At 43.9% G+C, this 16,371-nt stretch overlaps 1 protein-coding gene across 1 annotated transcript in view; it reads right to left on the bottom strand.

Annotated features, from left to right (window-relative positions):
• Positions 1–10,643, bottom strand: part of LRRC14 (leucine rich repeat containing 14) — a 215,135-nt gene extending 204,492 nt beyond the window's left edge. Inside the window, exon 1 of the mRNA XM_069621777.1 lies at positions 10,555–10,643. Coding sequence (XP_069477878.1) covers positions 10,555–10,629 — 75 coding nt within the window. The 5' untranslated portion in view covers positions 10,630–10,643. The remainder of the gene's footprint in view (positions 1–10,554) is intronic.
• Between the last annotated feature and the right edge of the window lie 5,728 nt (positions 10,644–16,371).

Here is a 16,371-nt window from a genome sequence, read left to right as displayed (position 1 = left end):
CTCACACTTGGACTCCTTTGTTTACCCCAATCATGTTTGCACCATTATCACACCCCTGACCACGGCAGTTGTCCATCTCTAGACTGCATTGACATTTCAGAATACAGAAGGTTTTCAAGTCCTTCACCAGATTTGTCGTCTGCAGGGCGATAACCTATAAAATATTCTTTCACAGAAATGTCTTTGCCTGTAATATCCACAATTCTTACAGTGTAAGACAGTTGCTCAGTGTGGCTGATATCGGGAGTAGAATCCAAAATAACAAATATATTTGCAGCCTTCACCCTTTGTAAAATTGAGACCCCATTAAACTAATTCGTTCATACTGAATGACATTTCCGCAATAGACTGTGGATCTCTTGTGCGGACACTAGGGGTGTCACGGTATTAGTTTTATGGCGGTACGATAACCTTCTTGCCAAATGACGGTATATCATGGTTATCGCGGTAAAGCAGGTGGAGTTAACCAATCTTAGCAAATATTTTCTAAAAGGTCATACATTGTCAGATTTATCATCACAAACAAAACCAGGCACCCAGGGCCAGAAGTGGGCTTTTCAACTTACTTTGCACTGAAATGCCACCTCTTGCTTCCACCAAACACAAACAAACGTGTGGAGAGGAGGAGGGGTGGAGCCTGCTGCGACTGGTAAATCAAACTGGATAGCTTTTCTTAAGTGGTCATTTAGGCTTTTAGCTCCCCACCGGCTACTGGTGAAGATGAACATGTTGCCATCTTTAGAACCTGCATGCCACAGATCAATGGGTGCTGATGGTAGTATACGCTTGTGTGCATATACACGCACTCTCTTTACGTTACAGCCTTTAGTTTACTTGCGGGCCAAAAGGTGTTCAGTAATCACAGACATCTTACCCTTTGGTATGGCAGCGGGGAATAACCACAGAGATGAGTGAATTTCGCAGTGTGACTTATTATATGTAATTTCAATGATAGAACCAGGGAAATCCCCCATTGTCATATGTTTAGCAAACATTCTCCATTATAAATATATAAACCCCAAAGCCACCAACTCAAAGTAAACCCTTTTTCCTTCTTGGCACTGTATTTATTCTTCCTATTGCTAACATACTGATTTTGTGTCTGGTAAGACATGTGTGGTTTATGGAATGGCATTAAAAACTGCTCCAACTGAAACTACTTGGCAGATGGCACATCCAATAGTGCAAGACCTAGACTGCGCAGCAATTGCTTACTGCAGCCTTTCCAAATCAGATTGAAAAGCACAGTTAACGGTCTAAACGGTATACCGGTATAAACAATGTGACGGTTATTATTGTTCAATTAAGTGGTTCACGGTATCTTTAACGGTATACCGATATACCGTTACATCCCTAGCGGACACTCAATGCAAATGATCCATCATGATTGAATCAAATTTTCCTAGTAGTTCAACAAGGCCTAAGTAACTTGTTTCAAGAGCCCTGAAATGGCAAATTATTTTTGTATATGAAGACAACTGACATCATTCTTTCAAGCAGAGCCCGCCAAAGCTTGGTCTTTGCCTGCATTTGATCTTGCATGAGAAAATCAATACCATCATTTCCCGTGAGGCACCTTTCGGCATCCACCCACTTGCCACTGTATTTGGCATGTTCAGGAGACCCTTTGTGCATCAGTTGCCAATATGCTTCCAGTTATTGCCATTACTATCAAGGGTCAAAAAGCATACAGCAAAAACAGTAGACCATCAGTCAAAATAGAATATTGCAGCCATGGCCTGGACACTGTTTTGTCATCCTTTGAGTATGAATAACTAGGAGTTGGCACAGCCTGTAGCCCACAAATTACAATTTGATCAAGCACATGTCCAGGCATTGATTTAGGCTATAAAAATGTCTTCAAACCAACACGTTTTAGTGCCTTGTTTCGGTCGGTCATCATTGCCCTCTAGTGCTTGGGTTTTCGAGGCCTCATCTCTTGAAGCTTGTGGCATGACCACAGGCAGTACCGTTTCCTCAGAAATGCCTGTTGCCTGGCCTTGGGGAGGGCGCATACCTACTTCTTTCGAAGTCTTCTCTTCCCTCCTGAAAAATGAAGACAGTACTTGCACTTTTGATGGTTTTCAGATAGTTCTACTTGTGCGGAAGGAAAGGGCAGGCGGTCTCGGTCACAGCCTCCGACTCATTCCACATAGTCATACAGTGGAAACATCCTACTTATCTACAGTACAGATGCCAGCCTCCAGATCAAATAGGCAGGCAGCATCTAACCAGAAGCTCAATCGATCTAATACAATATTACTCAATTGAATGGTCTTGGTTTTAACCGTTAATAAAGCAAAAGCTGAAATGGAACAATACAGACGTGAGGAACCAGAACACCACAGGAACGCTGGTGAGCTTTGTTACGAGGCCAGAGTGTAGCAAGTGGTACTAAGATAAATAAAAAGCAGGGCGTGGCCGGAGGGTAAGAGCACCCCTCACTTCAGCTAGGACCAACTTCCCACATAGCCTGCAGGTTATGCACTAAATCTTAACTACTAGCACATCTATGAGCGTTCACTTTTCAGTACCAGGAGGGTGCTCTGTGTCAAAGGAAAGTACCAGTCAGCAAATTCTTCTGACAAAACATCAAAAGGAGGCATCTAGCTGATGTGAGCACAGAGGGCTGGACTCCCTCCCCCAGCCCGGAGCTTAGCCAATTTGCACATTCCTGTGTGCATTTCACAGAAAGCATGATACAGCCGTCTCTACCCATTCCTGGTCGCAGTGCTCTCTCCCAGTTACATTTCAACTTCTCCTCCTGCAAGTCACATCTATCCCTACCCTCGGCTCTCTTCCATCTCACTCTTGCCCTTTAACCGCCCATTGCCTCCCCTTCTCACATGCAATCTATATTTTTCTCTTTCATTCCCCCTTATCTTGTTTTCTGTCCCACTTTAATCTCTTTCACTCGATAATTCAACTCACATGACAGGATCTAACGTAGTCCAATTTCTGGACTGAAATAATAAACCTCATATCAGATTGCATTCTGGTACTTGTAGGCATGTTTATTTAACCTTTACAGGAATACAAAAAAAAATAAAGCATAAAAATGGCAGCTCCCTAAAAGTGGATTAGAGAGTGCTGCTTCTGCCTCTATTTTAAAGAAACGAGACTGAAAAAAAAGCGTGAGACAAAAAGTGGGCATTGGTCTCACTGCATCACTAGTGGTCAAAAATTCACACTTCAGAGTTATTTTGTATGCCGATGACTGTTGTGCAGAAGAACACATTTACTCTGTCCATGAAAGGGGCTCACCCCATAGGGCCAGTTACACATGCAAGTAAACCTCAAGATCTTTGCACTGCCTGCGTTTTCGAATTCTGGCCAAAACCTTTATACCCATTATCCTGCCTTACTGATGAAAGCAGTATCAAGTTTCAAACCTGTCCAAATAAAACCAACAAAGAAGAAAGGTTTCAGCAGAAAGTGCCCAAAACAGCAGCAACTTCCAAAATACGCTTTCAACTCTGAGAAAGGTTTCTGCTGTTTAGACTTTTCTGGGGACAGAACAGAGTGACGCTACATTCTACCATTTACCCTTTTAGGCGCTTGACAAATTCTAAAGGGGGAAGCAGAAACACAGCAAAGCGATTCCAATACACGCACTCGATCCAACCGCGGCAGGCAACTACACGTCAGAAAGAAATCTGGGCTAGGAAAGTGTAAATAAAATATTCCCATTTACCTGTTCTTGTCCAGAACACACTCTGAACTATGCAGACTACTCTTTGAGCACCAGCCGAACGATATGTACACAGTTTAAAGGAACATTTTCTAAAATGTCAACAGAAGCATCAGGCTGTACCTCCTGAAGGGATCTCCCATCACCAATATGCACATTACTCGTGCACACCTGTGTGGCTTCGCTGCTATTCCAACCTTACAACATGCATACCTGTTTATACAGCTCTGTTGATGTTCCGTGTTCTATGTTGCCTACCCTGTACTGCCCGCTTGGAGTCCCACAGTACCTAGACTTGCAGCCACCTACTAGCTATGGTCCTTGGCACGTACATCTCACTATAGTGCCCGAATGCTGCCTGATACCTATGTCTACAACGTCCGGCTCTTGTCATATGCATATTGTTACTGCTCTTTATTATGTACACACTTATCATGCCTGCCTCATCACCTTGATAACCTGTGTTTGATGGTTAGCGTGCACAGACCCGACCTGTGTGCTATCTTTGGTGCCTGCTCACTGCATATTGAATTTGCCCCTTTTGCCAAATCTCAAATCTAGGCTTTTGCATATTTGTGAGCCCTAATTGTTATCATTGGTAATAGCCCACTACATATAGAAACTGCCTTATTTGTTAATTTTGGAATCTAGGCGTCTGTACATTTGTGCCCCAACTGCTCCTAATGCATATAGAAACTGCCCTATTTACTGATCTTCGATTGTAGGCTTTTGCATATTTGTGCCCTCCATTTGCTCCTACTGTACATAGGATTTGCCCACTCTCTAATATTCTAGTATACCATTCATCAAATTGCATAGGAGACATAGCTATCTACACTACTTGGAACAGCCAGTAGTGTTGTATAGTATGCTAGCTCCTAGGCATACGACCCCCAGAATAATGTTATAACCAAATGATGTCTATGATAATCCTTATCTACTATTGACCAGCATACTACTCTTGCCCCAACTGGACTACTCCACTAGCGAATGACGCTGGTTACCCAATAGCAACTAGTCGCATTTCATGCAAAGGTAACATTTATAGCTGACCTATCGCATCCTCACACTGTACGCTACAGTAATACAGTATGTACCCTACACTGTCTAACTTAGTCTACCTGGGTGCCCTATCTACGCTAATGGTACTCTACACAATGTCTACACTAACTGGGATAGCAGATACTTACATTGGACAACTATACCTTGCCTCCTAAACTACCTTTGCACAAGTCTTACCGTCCCAAATAACCCCTTGTAACACTGTTCTCAGAAACCCCAGACTCCGGGCACGATAACCAAGAATATTTGACTCACTTATCAGATACAAGGTTAACTCTAACCTCCAAAGTAAAGCATCTCACAAATACGCATCTAGCCCTAATACTAACAGAAGTAACAACAAGCCTCCCACAAAAACAATTATGACTCACCGTTCAGTAGTTCTGGACAGTACTACCCTATCTCCTCCAGATAAGCCTACACCCAACCTCAAGGAGCCTTAATAAACGCTAGATCTTTAGTCGCCCATGCTACAGAAATAGCCGAAGTCATCCTAACAGAAGACTACGACTTTACAGCTTTCACAGAATCTTGGCTTCATGAGGCAGCAGGCCCGGCACTGACCTTAGCCATACCAAATGAATACACTATCCTTAGAGTGGATAGATGTGAAGCACGAGGCGGTGGACTAGCTATCATTGCCAAAGCTAATCTCTGCATGAGAATATCATCCTTGCATACTTTCAAATTATGTGAAGCTATGTCAATTAAAATACCCACAGCAACTCTCAAACGCTGAACATCCATCTTATATACAGACCCTCTGGCCCCATCAATACCTTCATGGTAGATCTTTCCACGATTCTCTCTGAAAACCTAAAGGATACCTCTCAAACTTTATTGTTAGGAGATCTTGACATAGGCTTTACTGACACTAATGACCAACAAGCCACTGCAGCGGCCAACACCCTGACAGAACCCGGCTTCACCCAAAGAGTGAACAAACCAACTTATAACAAAGGGAGAATTCTCAATTGGTTGCAGATCATAACTGTAATGTCTCTATCTCTGCCATTTCACCCCAAATTTGGACGAACCATCACCTGATATCTTTTATACTAGCAACCAAAAGACCTACTTCACAGCCACCTTGTGCCCCGCCTATACCTAATAGAAATAAGAAATATATCACAGAAGACAAAATACTCCCTTGCATCTTGCCCACCCTTAACTCCCTACCTGACAATATGGATCCCAGCTTCCTGGTTGAAGAATATAACAAAGTCATGAACAAAACACTTGATAATATTGCCCCGTTAAAACTCAGAAATAGCAAACCTAAAAGCCACCTAAACAATTGGTTTACTCCTCATCTAAGACTAGAAAAAAGAAAATACAATACTGCCTGGAAACTTCATCCGACCCCAGAAAACAAATCAAAGCTAATTAATACATCATCCCAATGCAAGAAGGCTATCCTCTTGGCCAAACAACAGAATCAAGCAAGCGAATTCTAGCATGAAGGAGCTCTTCACCACTTTAAAATCATTATAAAATTCTATCACATCCCAAGACAACCTTGTCAAAGACAAAACATGGTGCTCCGATATCCAGCATGCGCTAGCCAACAAAGACTTGAACCTTCAAAATAAAATACCACTAAAGAAAAGGTCACTAACTGCTACGACTCCATCTAACAAAACAACGCCATTGAAAATTAAACCTATCACTCAATTTCACTTCTCCAAAGTCTCCATTATAGAGGTCGAGAAAGTTATATTGGGTCTCAAAGCATCTAACTGCAAGGGTGACCAATGCCCAGCACAACTGATCAAGCACTCAGCTAGGGATCTAGCACCGTTCATTACCAAACTTATTAATGGTTCCTTTACATCCGGCACGATACCTAGCAACCTTAAGGAATCTTGGGTACTCCCACTCCTTAAGAAGCAAACGCTAGACCCCGCAATATCGACCAACTACAGGCCTATCACCATTGTGCCATTCCTGCTGAAAATTTTAGAGTAGGTTGCATACATCCAAATCCAGAACTTCTTTGAACTTAACCAACTATTAGGCTCCCGACAATCTGGTTTCCGACCATTACATGGCACAGAATCAGCACTCATTGATCTTAAAGCCCAAATGGACAACTTAAGAGACAATGGAAAACCCGCACCACTACTCCTCCTTGACTTGTCGGCGGCATTCGACCTAGGGGATCACAACGTTTTATGCAGCCACTTGGACTCAGCTGCTCATTTCTCTAGCGAGGCAATAGCGTGGATACAATCCTTCCTCAGCGACCGAACCATGAGAGTCTTCTCACCATCTGCAGCCACAGACCCTACCCCCATCACTTGCGGGATACCCCAGGGCTCTTGCATTTCTCCAACCCTGTATAATATCTTCACCGAGCCCCTGTTTGATGATCCGGATCATCTGGGTATTATCTACACTAATTATGCAGACGATACCCAGATCCTCATACCTCTTACGCTGGACTATAGCAAGGATTTAGCATTGGTGAATACAATTTAAAGTATCGTTCAGGCATGGATGGCCTCTCGCGGCCTCTTTCTGAGCGGTGATAAAACTGAGCTTCTCACCCTGGGAATCGCATCTCTTCTCACCAGACTTGACACAGAATACTCATCTTTCATCATCGATGGGAACCTTATTAAGGTTGCCAAGGAAGTAAAAACCTTACTTAGACTCCACCCTAACATTCACCAAACAGGTTAACACCCTAGCCTACTCTACAGCATATACATGCAAATTAATTAGAGCTGGCAAACAATTCCTCTCATCCAACAGTTGCATGATCCTAGCCAGAGTCCTCATTATATCCAAGCTAGGTTACTGCAACACCCTATATATTGGAGCGACCAAACTCATTATCAACAAAATACAGATACTCCAAAATAGTGCCTTCAGAGCGGCACTTAGTAACTCTAAGAAAGAACATATTTCTGAAACAAGAAGGCAGTACAAGTGGCTATCCACACATGAGAAAATCAGACTAAAAACAGTATCCCTCATTCATAAATGCACCACGATATCTAATAGAAAGATTTGCTAGAAAAACATCTATTAGACCTACGACACTAGTGAATTCCAACTGCCTTCAGGTACCTCGCTTTAAACTATCTACCATTGGGGCACCAGTTTCCCAGTCAAAGCAGCCCAACTGTGGAACTCACTACCTACCACACTTAGAATGGACCAAACCGTTACCAAATTTAGGGAAAATCTGATCACATGGCTCCTAGAGAATGATGACAAATGAACGTGCAGAATGTGACCATATTTGTAAATAACTGTACATGTTCCTGTATATAGATTGTCTATACATTCTCTATTATAATATACTCTCTACCACTGTCGACTGTATGTACCTTTACCCAATGATAGTTAGATGTGATGTTTTTCTGATACTTGTTTAACCAATGTAACCTATGTACCAAACTGTATGACTTCCTACTTCTGCCTGCGCCCCGATATCTTCGGGTCTGGCGCGCATAATAAATATCAAACAAACAAACCTACCTACCTATCTTGTTTTCGAGTAGTTCTGCACACAAGCGAGTCTGGCGGCAATGCAGTATTCTTTCTTTGTGCACGGGTCCAGGTAGAAAGCAATTGGAGTGTCGGGGCGGGAAGCCGAGAATGCTTAAAGGCAGTCGTGCTTTTTTCCTCTGTGGTGTGTTGTTCCTGTTAGATTACAACGGCAGGTGGCCACCAGGAAAGGTGCCCTTTTATGCCCTCATCCCATGTGGTGCTAAAGTTCAGAGAGCCTCTGACTTCCATAACATTACCCAAGTACTATGTGACTGCCAGTCAGCAGCTCCCGCTACTGTGCTGCTACTCTCCCCACGGCAATGGCGCCCCACTAGGGTGGCCAAACGTGCCGTATTTTGCAGGACTTATTCGCACCGATCGCTTTTGTCCCGCGATATGCAGGCAACCTTTATGGGATGCCAAAAGTCCTGACTTTGCCTCGGCCCCCAGGCTGCTCATTGCCTTTTCTGCCCTGAGCTCACACTTCTGTGAGCTAGTTGAATCTCAGGGCAGAAGAGCAGCTCTCCCTGGGTGTGCAGCATCCTAACATGTTGCTCTGAGTCAACAAAGCATAACAATAGCAGAAATTAGACATCAATAGAGGGGGGGGAAGGGGGATTATTAGCAGGGACTTCTGTTCCTTAAGAAATGTGAATTGGGATTGATTAGAAGTAGGGGCGGGGGGTGCATAATGCAGCATGGTGTGTTTGAAATAAGACTATCATTTTGAAAGTCAAGTGAGAATGGTTTGTCTCACATAAGTTTGCCTGGTGCTACTATGACCTTTCATGGGGAAAATAAAGAAAAAGCCAAACATTTTGCTCAACATATTTCTATGACAAGTTATATAGCTTAAGGTTCGTTTATTGTGAGATGCTTGTTTTTTTATGTGGTATGTGTTTTTTCCAAGTCATTTCTGTAAACAACGCCTTAATAAATATGTGCATCAAGTAAACCTTGAAAGATATGTGGTCAACTGCTTAAATTGCCCACATCCCATTTTCACACCCTAACCAAAGTGTGTGATCCTGGGAACATCATTTAATCTCTGTGTTTTATTTCACTCCCTAACCAAAGTGTGTAATCTGGGGCAAATAATTTCATCTCGCAGTGCCTTATCTGACGTCCCTGTAAGTGATCAGTTCATAGCTTCTATTATTATACCATTATGTTATAAACTGTTATAAAAAATAAATCCTCATTCATGGTTTTAATAGCTATAGAGATGCTACCCATATAATAATAATAGTGCCATTTGTGCATTTCACACCACAAAGTTATTTGACACTCAATTACCTCATGGCAAGTAACTAATGTCACTTCCCTTGGTGTCTCAATGTAGCAGAGACTGGTGATGCTTTTTGCAGTGCTCTTTCTGTGATGTCACTTATGTTGTCAACACATATGAAAATTTGGATGTTTGCATATATTTTGTCCCACAGGGCCTGGCTGGGCAGAGCTCTAACAGAGGATTGTCCTGCATGTACAATGTCCTACTGTTTCTTTTTTGTTTGCTGGGTATGCGTTTTAAATGTTATCTACCACTAATGCTACCAAAAAACGTGGATGGGGAGCAGAGGGCACAAATTACACCAGGCCGCTTCTGATGCGCTACCATACCTAAAGTGTACTGGCCACCCAACACCCAGGGAAATTTCGCGCTCCAGGGACCGGGGCAACTGCGCCCCGGGCAGCCGCCCGCTTCTTCGGGGGTCAAGAAAACGGGCCTGATTATTATATGTGTAGTCACTTACAGCAGTTACAGCGTCTGCAATCATGACCCTGGACAGGTATTATGCTATATGTAGTCACTTACACCAGGGCAGGGTCTGTGTAGGAGCTGCACAGCAGTTACTGTCTGCAATCATGCCCCTGCACAGGTGTTATAATATATGTAGTCACTTACACCAGAGCAGGGTCGGTGTAGGAGCTGCACAGCAGTTACTGCGTCTGTAATCATGCCCCTGCACAGGTATTATAATATCTGTAGTCACTTCCACCAGAGCAGGGTCTGTGTAGGAGCTACACAGCAGTTACTGCGTCTGCCAACATCCCAGAGTCTGAAATGTACCGAAAATGAGCGGAGCAGCTGCCCTGTGTAATTTCAAAACCAGATGTTTAGAGAGTCACGCACTTGCAATGTTTAATTTCACCGTGATAAGTAACACAACAAACGCTTCAACGTGCATTTCCAGAGGTTGCAAAATGGCTCCTCTTACAAATATAACAAAGCAGTGAGAACGTCCAAGTTAACGGATGTTAAAAGAAATGCATGTACAATTCCCTACAACAGCACTCACCTGATGTTTCCTAAAGGATGGTGTCTTGCACCCATCAGAAAAACGAACCATACCAACGCTCCACCTCCACTTCATCACGTGGGCTGCTCTACATCACGTGGGTTTCACGGACCATAGGAACGCTCCACCCCCACTTCATCACGTGGGCTGCTCTGCATCACGTGGGTTTCACGGACCATAGGAACGCTCCACCTCCACTTCATCACGTGGGCTGCTCTGCATCACGTGGGTTTCAACGCTCACGTGTCATCTTTTTTGTATGAGCGGGAAGGCAAGGCTTTGCAGGACTCAGCAGGAGTGGGAGAGATTCCTCCGTTATAAAGCACATTTCGTATATTTGTGTTAAGTCTTAAAGTTAACTCATGTTGATTGTTACTTTAATAGAGAGGACAGTATTGGGAAGAGGGTATTTCTGTGTATTTTGGGGGTCTGTAATGTGCATTGGGTGAGATTTACTTAAATTACATGCGGATTCGGTTCTTTTTTGGGTTTTCTCATGCAGATTGGTGATTTGTGGGGGGGGAGGGGGATAGATGTGTTATGGATTGGGGCTGGACACCGCGCGTTCCTCCATTCCCAATGGGACTTCCACTGTATCTGTGAACAGTACAGCAAATAGTTACTTATCCTGCCTGCTGGAGCAGGGAGGGGGGTTGGAGGTTTTGTTATGTGCAGCAGATGGGGTTATGTGCTTTATGCAGACAGACGCATTTGGGTATGAATTTCCAGCATAACACTGCAGTTTTTTTTTCTCCTGCATGGGGGGCGATTTGGCATTCCCCGGGGAGGGGGTTGTTCATTTGCTCCTTTTGTTTTGTGTGGCAGAGAAGGCTAAAGGGAGGCATTATAGTTCTTTCATTATCAATCGCACATTTAAAGTCCTTATGAGCCCCGATAGCTTTTGTTTGTTTAAAAGTTTGCTGATACTTTCTAAAATGCCTTTATGGCGTCAGGATGTGTTTCACGTATTTCTGTTGGTCTTTGTGATGTTTTCATGTAGGATGTGCTAGGAAGAGAATCACAGAGGAAGGAGCACTCCATGCCATGTACCATACCTGCCTACATTTGTAGACCGGAAACCTGGGGAATGACGTCACTGACGCCACGCCGCCTTTGCAAAAATAATTCCCAAACCCAACATCAAAATCACCCATATCAAATGTATTGTACCTGGGCTCGGCTGGGTCCAGGTGGTGGGCGGCAACTCTCTCTCTGCTGCATTCTGCCCGTGCAGAATCTGTTGTTTTCACTAGTGGAGACGTCGGGGATGGGACACACGAGTCTGGTCAACAAAAAAAAAACGCATATGAAGCTACCACCACCAACGAGCCCATATAGTGCGAGGAGAAGGGAAATTCATCCCGTTTCCGGGTCCCACCCACACCTCCGCCCGATTGGCTACCAGGAACAGTGTTTTGTAGCCAAATGGATGGAGGCTTCGAGGGGACCCGGAAACTGTGGCGATAACCCGGAGACTCCAGGCTCTTCCCCCTGAGAAAAGCATAAAAACCTAGAGTTTCTGGGGAAAACCCGGAGGATAGGTAGGTATGACGTGTACGGGCAGGTATTTATTTTTTATTGTGTATTTATAAGGCATTTCTACATCTCTGAAGTGTTTCGAAGCGTCAGGTATATTTAGGTACCGGTGGGTTTGTTTTTCCTCTTTTGATTTTGGTTGCAGCAACAGCGGATCTTTGTGTGTCTTCTTGGCTGGTATTATCCCCATCCCGGCTCACCCTTCCCCAAACAGAACGCATTTTAGGGCAGTTGTTTTTTTCCACATTCGGCTGCCAGCAGCAAGTCGGATTATACGCCATCTTTCTTCACCCTTATCTGCGCACCACGGCTTTCACTGTTAAAACAGCAATGCGCTCACCCAGTTGGAAATTAAGCCTCACGTCCATCCCATTTTTACCACTGCCGCAATGTTGCTTCTTTTTCTGCACTGCTGCACAGGCTCACGCGGGCTTGGATGCCTATGGGGCTGCACAGCCCTCCTGCGCTGGAGATGATATATGTGCTGCCACCGGAGCTGGGGACGAGTGCAGCAGCAGCCGGGGCTCTGGATGAAGTTCCCTTGGCATGATTTCTGTGACTTTACTGCCTTTACGGGGTGAGGGGTTCTGATTTTAACATTGCAGGGAGATGTGCCTAACTCAGTGCTGTAAAACAGTGCTTTGAGCTTGGGGGCGGCCAGAGTCTGTTTGTACCACAATGTGTCTTTCTTGATTTCCTCCCAACCCCCGCATTTCTTCCACTGTCTGTATAGGACAGTTCTTCATTTTCCTGCGTTGTCTTACTGACTAGGTGCATGCATGTTCATGTATACTTTACTAGTATACAGGGAAAATGCAGACTCCTATGTAGTCTTAACAGCAAGATAACAATTGAGTATTTCGCCTTAAAAATAGCCATACTGTAGGCAGAGGTCTTCACTCTGTGGGGCGTGTGATCAAGGACGGCGAGAAAATCCTCTCTCTTAACTGTGCATGGCGAGCCACTGGCACCCCATGCACGTGCCCAGGCAGCGCGACGTGACCACGAAACAGGAAATAACGCAGCCTGGACGTGCGCTTTCCTGAATTTTGGATGGCGCGTCCACACTGCGTGGTTGCTTGCTGCTAGTGCTACCAGCGTCTTTTAGTGCCACAAAAGTCCACAAGCTGCAAGATCTGCCTGATGCTCCATGAATTTTCACACGCCACAGACAGACAATAATTGAGTAAATTATTTGTAGCTTCTATATCTATAGTAGCCTAATGCTTATTAGATAATCCTAAAGAAGATACTAACTTTCCCTTAATTTAGTTAGATCTCCCTAGTCAGAGCTGATGTGCGGCCTGTCTCGGTTAGGGGATAGGAGAAGAGACTCACCCTCCACTCACTCACTACTTTCCTTTCAGCCTAAAAAAGTGTAGAATTGCGCACAGTCGGAGGTTCACTGTATTTTATTCCTTCCTCCATGTGTGCCTTATAAAATGTACAAAACATTAAAAAAATTGGAGTTTGACATCCCAATATGTGTTGCTGTGTATGTAGTGTAAATCTCCCACAATTTACGGAGAACTATTGTGCTCTAATAAATTGATGTATCTTTTACGAACTTACAGTTTTTTATGTGAGTCCTGAGGGTTCTGGACATCAACCTGAACCCTATCACAGTCGACCGGTTTCAACGGCAACAATGTAAGTGTGTCCGCTTTCTTCAGTACTAAAAACCAAACATGATTAGTTCGGGGCACAATCATTTCTGTCAGTGTTCTCTGTCTTGTTTCATCGGAGTGGGTCTCTTCTCTTCAAATTGCTTTGGAATCTCGGTGTACCCAAGACCTTTATTCTGGGGCTCCACATGTCCTGGCCCAAATCGTGTTATTCACTGACTGGTCTTAAAAAGATCTTGTTTTGCATTTCACTTGTCACGGCAGGAGCTTTCTCTTTCTCTTTTCCAACCTGATTAATTTGATGTGCTGTTTCTCTCGGCGTCTCGCGCCCATGTAGCTGTCTCGTTTGATTCGTGCATTTCGTTCATTCTGCAATGCCAGCGTCTTGCCTGGTAAGGGATGCCGCTTCGCGGCTCAGCCCCCCACACCACAGTTGGAGGGGATGCCGGGAAGCAAGTGTTCAGGCCTTTGGCTGTCCCTCTGCTTCCCTCTCCCCCACGGAGGCGAACACGTGAGGAGAGGAGGCGAGCAGGGGGGCGGATCCCTCTGGGACCTTGTGGGCCACGGGGAGAAGGGGCGAACGGGGACAGAAGCATGCATTGCCAGTGTTGTATGATATCCGGCTCCCCCGCAGCAGATTGCTGGACTCCAGCAATCTGCCGCGGGGGAGCCGGATATCATGCAAAACATTATTGTTGTTCAAATGTGCATTTTACACATTCATAGGGAAAAGTAATTTCCAAAACGCTGCTGAAACTAGTTTTCTTTTATATGTGGCTTTTTTTTTTTGTCGGAGCACCACACCAATACTCTGTAATTTGTGTGCTCCTTCTTGTGTTTTGTCACAGGTTATATTTATCAAGATGTTATGTTTATCAAATTGGTTAATCACTAATGCTTTTGTTGTGTTGACAGCAGGTATTAGGAAATTAAACTGGGTTCATGGGTGCCAAATTTTGGTTTTCACTACAGAGGCAGAAATACCCCAACCCATTGCCCAACCCATCCCTTGGCCAAACACATTTTATAGCACCTTCCTTTTTTATAAGTAATTGCAAAAAGTCATTAGATTAACAGGTTTTGCATGTATTTTATGTATTTTTAGTTTTGGTTAAATTCAACCTTAAACACATCAAAAAAGAACAATATGTCAATACACATAATTATATTTTGCATATTTAACGTCTCAGCAATGGTCTGCCAACCTGCTGAGCTACCCCGGTAGCCATCTACTATAGAGCGAGTCTATGCATCCCTTGATGTACTAAAATCACTGCATTACCAACAGTACTTTGGGTGCACCACTGCCATAGAAGTGATTTTAAAGTGGAATTCATGTAAATCATCCTGCTGTGGGTGCCAGGCCTTCACCTGCATGGGGCACCATCAGAGAAGCCAGGACCCTACAGTAAAAGCTACTTGGCTATTACTCTGTGATTCCAAAAGTTATCTCGGTGAGTTAAGAACTACCGTGTCGGATTGTATGTAAGATATGTAGATGAATGATGGAATGCCAGTAGGCAACTATTCTAGGTATGGAATAGAAAGGGTAAAATGTAACAAACTGATGTATTTCTCTTGCTCTATTATTTTTTGTCTGTGACTGGGTATGAGTCACGTTTTCAGGTATGTGCTCTGACTGCTCTCTGCCAGATGGGGTGGACTGTCCTATAGGGAACTTTGGAGATATCCCGGTAGGACCCTGCACTCTAGGTCCCTTTTGTATGCGGGGGAGGATGTGTGCCGACTGGCAGAGTGTAGTATGCACATACTTGGACAGTCCATCTGGTACATCTATAATTTTCTTTATTGTACTTTTTCAATTGCAGGAACACAAACTGGCTGTATCATCCCATCTTGGACAGCAAAGTCCCCAGCAACAATGGCACCATAAAAGAAAATCCTAACATCTGTAGTAGGACTTGCTGACAGTAAGAATGCCTATTTTAAAATGACTTTTTGCTGTGGGCAATGGTGGGGCAATTTTAAAGGTATAGTTGGGAGTCTGAATCAGGGATTTCATACCTATTTTTGAGGCTGTTCTTTTCTCATGTCAGTTTGGGGTGGTACTAAAAGTTCATGTCTCATGTGGGAGTTGCCTTTACAGTGCACTGTCGACTCTCTCCTGGTTTGCCAATCTTACATCTGGCTTACTAGCTGATGCCTAACACCCAAGAGCTGGTTTCATCTAATCTTAAATTTGAAGTCTCAGGTAGACCCATGTATCCTTGGTTAACTGTTTGTTTTCATGGCAGCAGCATCACTCCAAACGTCAGTGTGTCAACCTACCACCTGTGTCCCAGCAAGAAAAATCCAGTTAAGCACTTGATCCAGTCACGCAGGCAGGTAAGGATTTATATTCCCTACGTACTATTGGTTGAGTCGAAGAGCTATATGTTTATATCGTCCCTGTGCAATGTGCATCCTGGTGTGCTGTAAAAAAAAAGAATTTGAGCTAGAACTTCACGATCTGAACAGGGACTCTTCTGAGACTTGTATAAATGTGTATTTTTTATTTATCCAACCAGTATTTCTGACCCATTTTTTTACTAAGGTTTTGTCTTCCCCTCAAGCTGTTCACATAGTTTCTTTTGGTGACTTTCTTTTTAGGACCTTTTTAACATTTTATCTCCCCAGCCTTTTCACGTGATTAGTT

This window comes from Ambystoma mexicanum, chromosome 5q (genome assembly GCF_040938575.1).
Source record: "Ambystoma mexicanum isolate Mex_15411 chromosome 5q, UKY_AmexF1_1, whole genome shotgun sequence".
Taxonomy (NCBI): domain Eukaryota; kingdom Metazoa; phylum Chordata; class Amphibia; order Caudata; family Ambystomatidae; genus Ambystoma; species Ambystoma mexicanum.
This window is presented reverse-complemented; position numbering and strand designations above follow the sequence as displayed.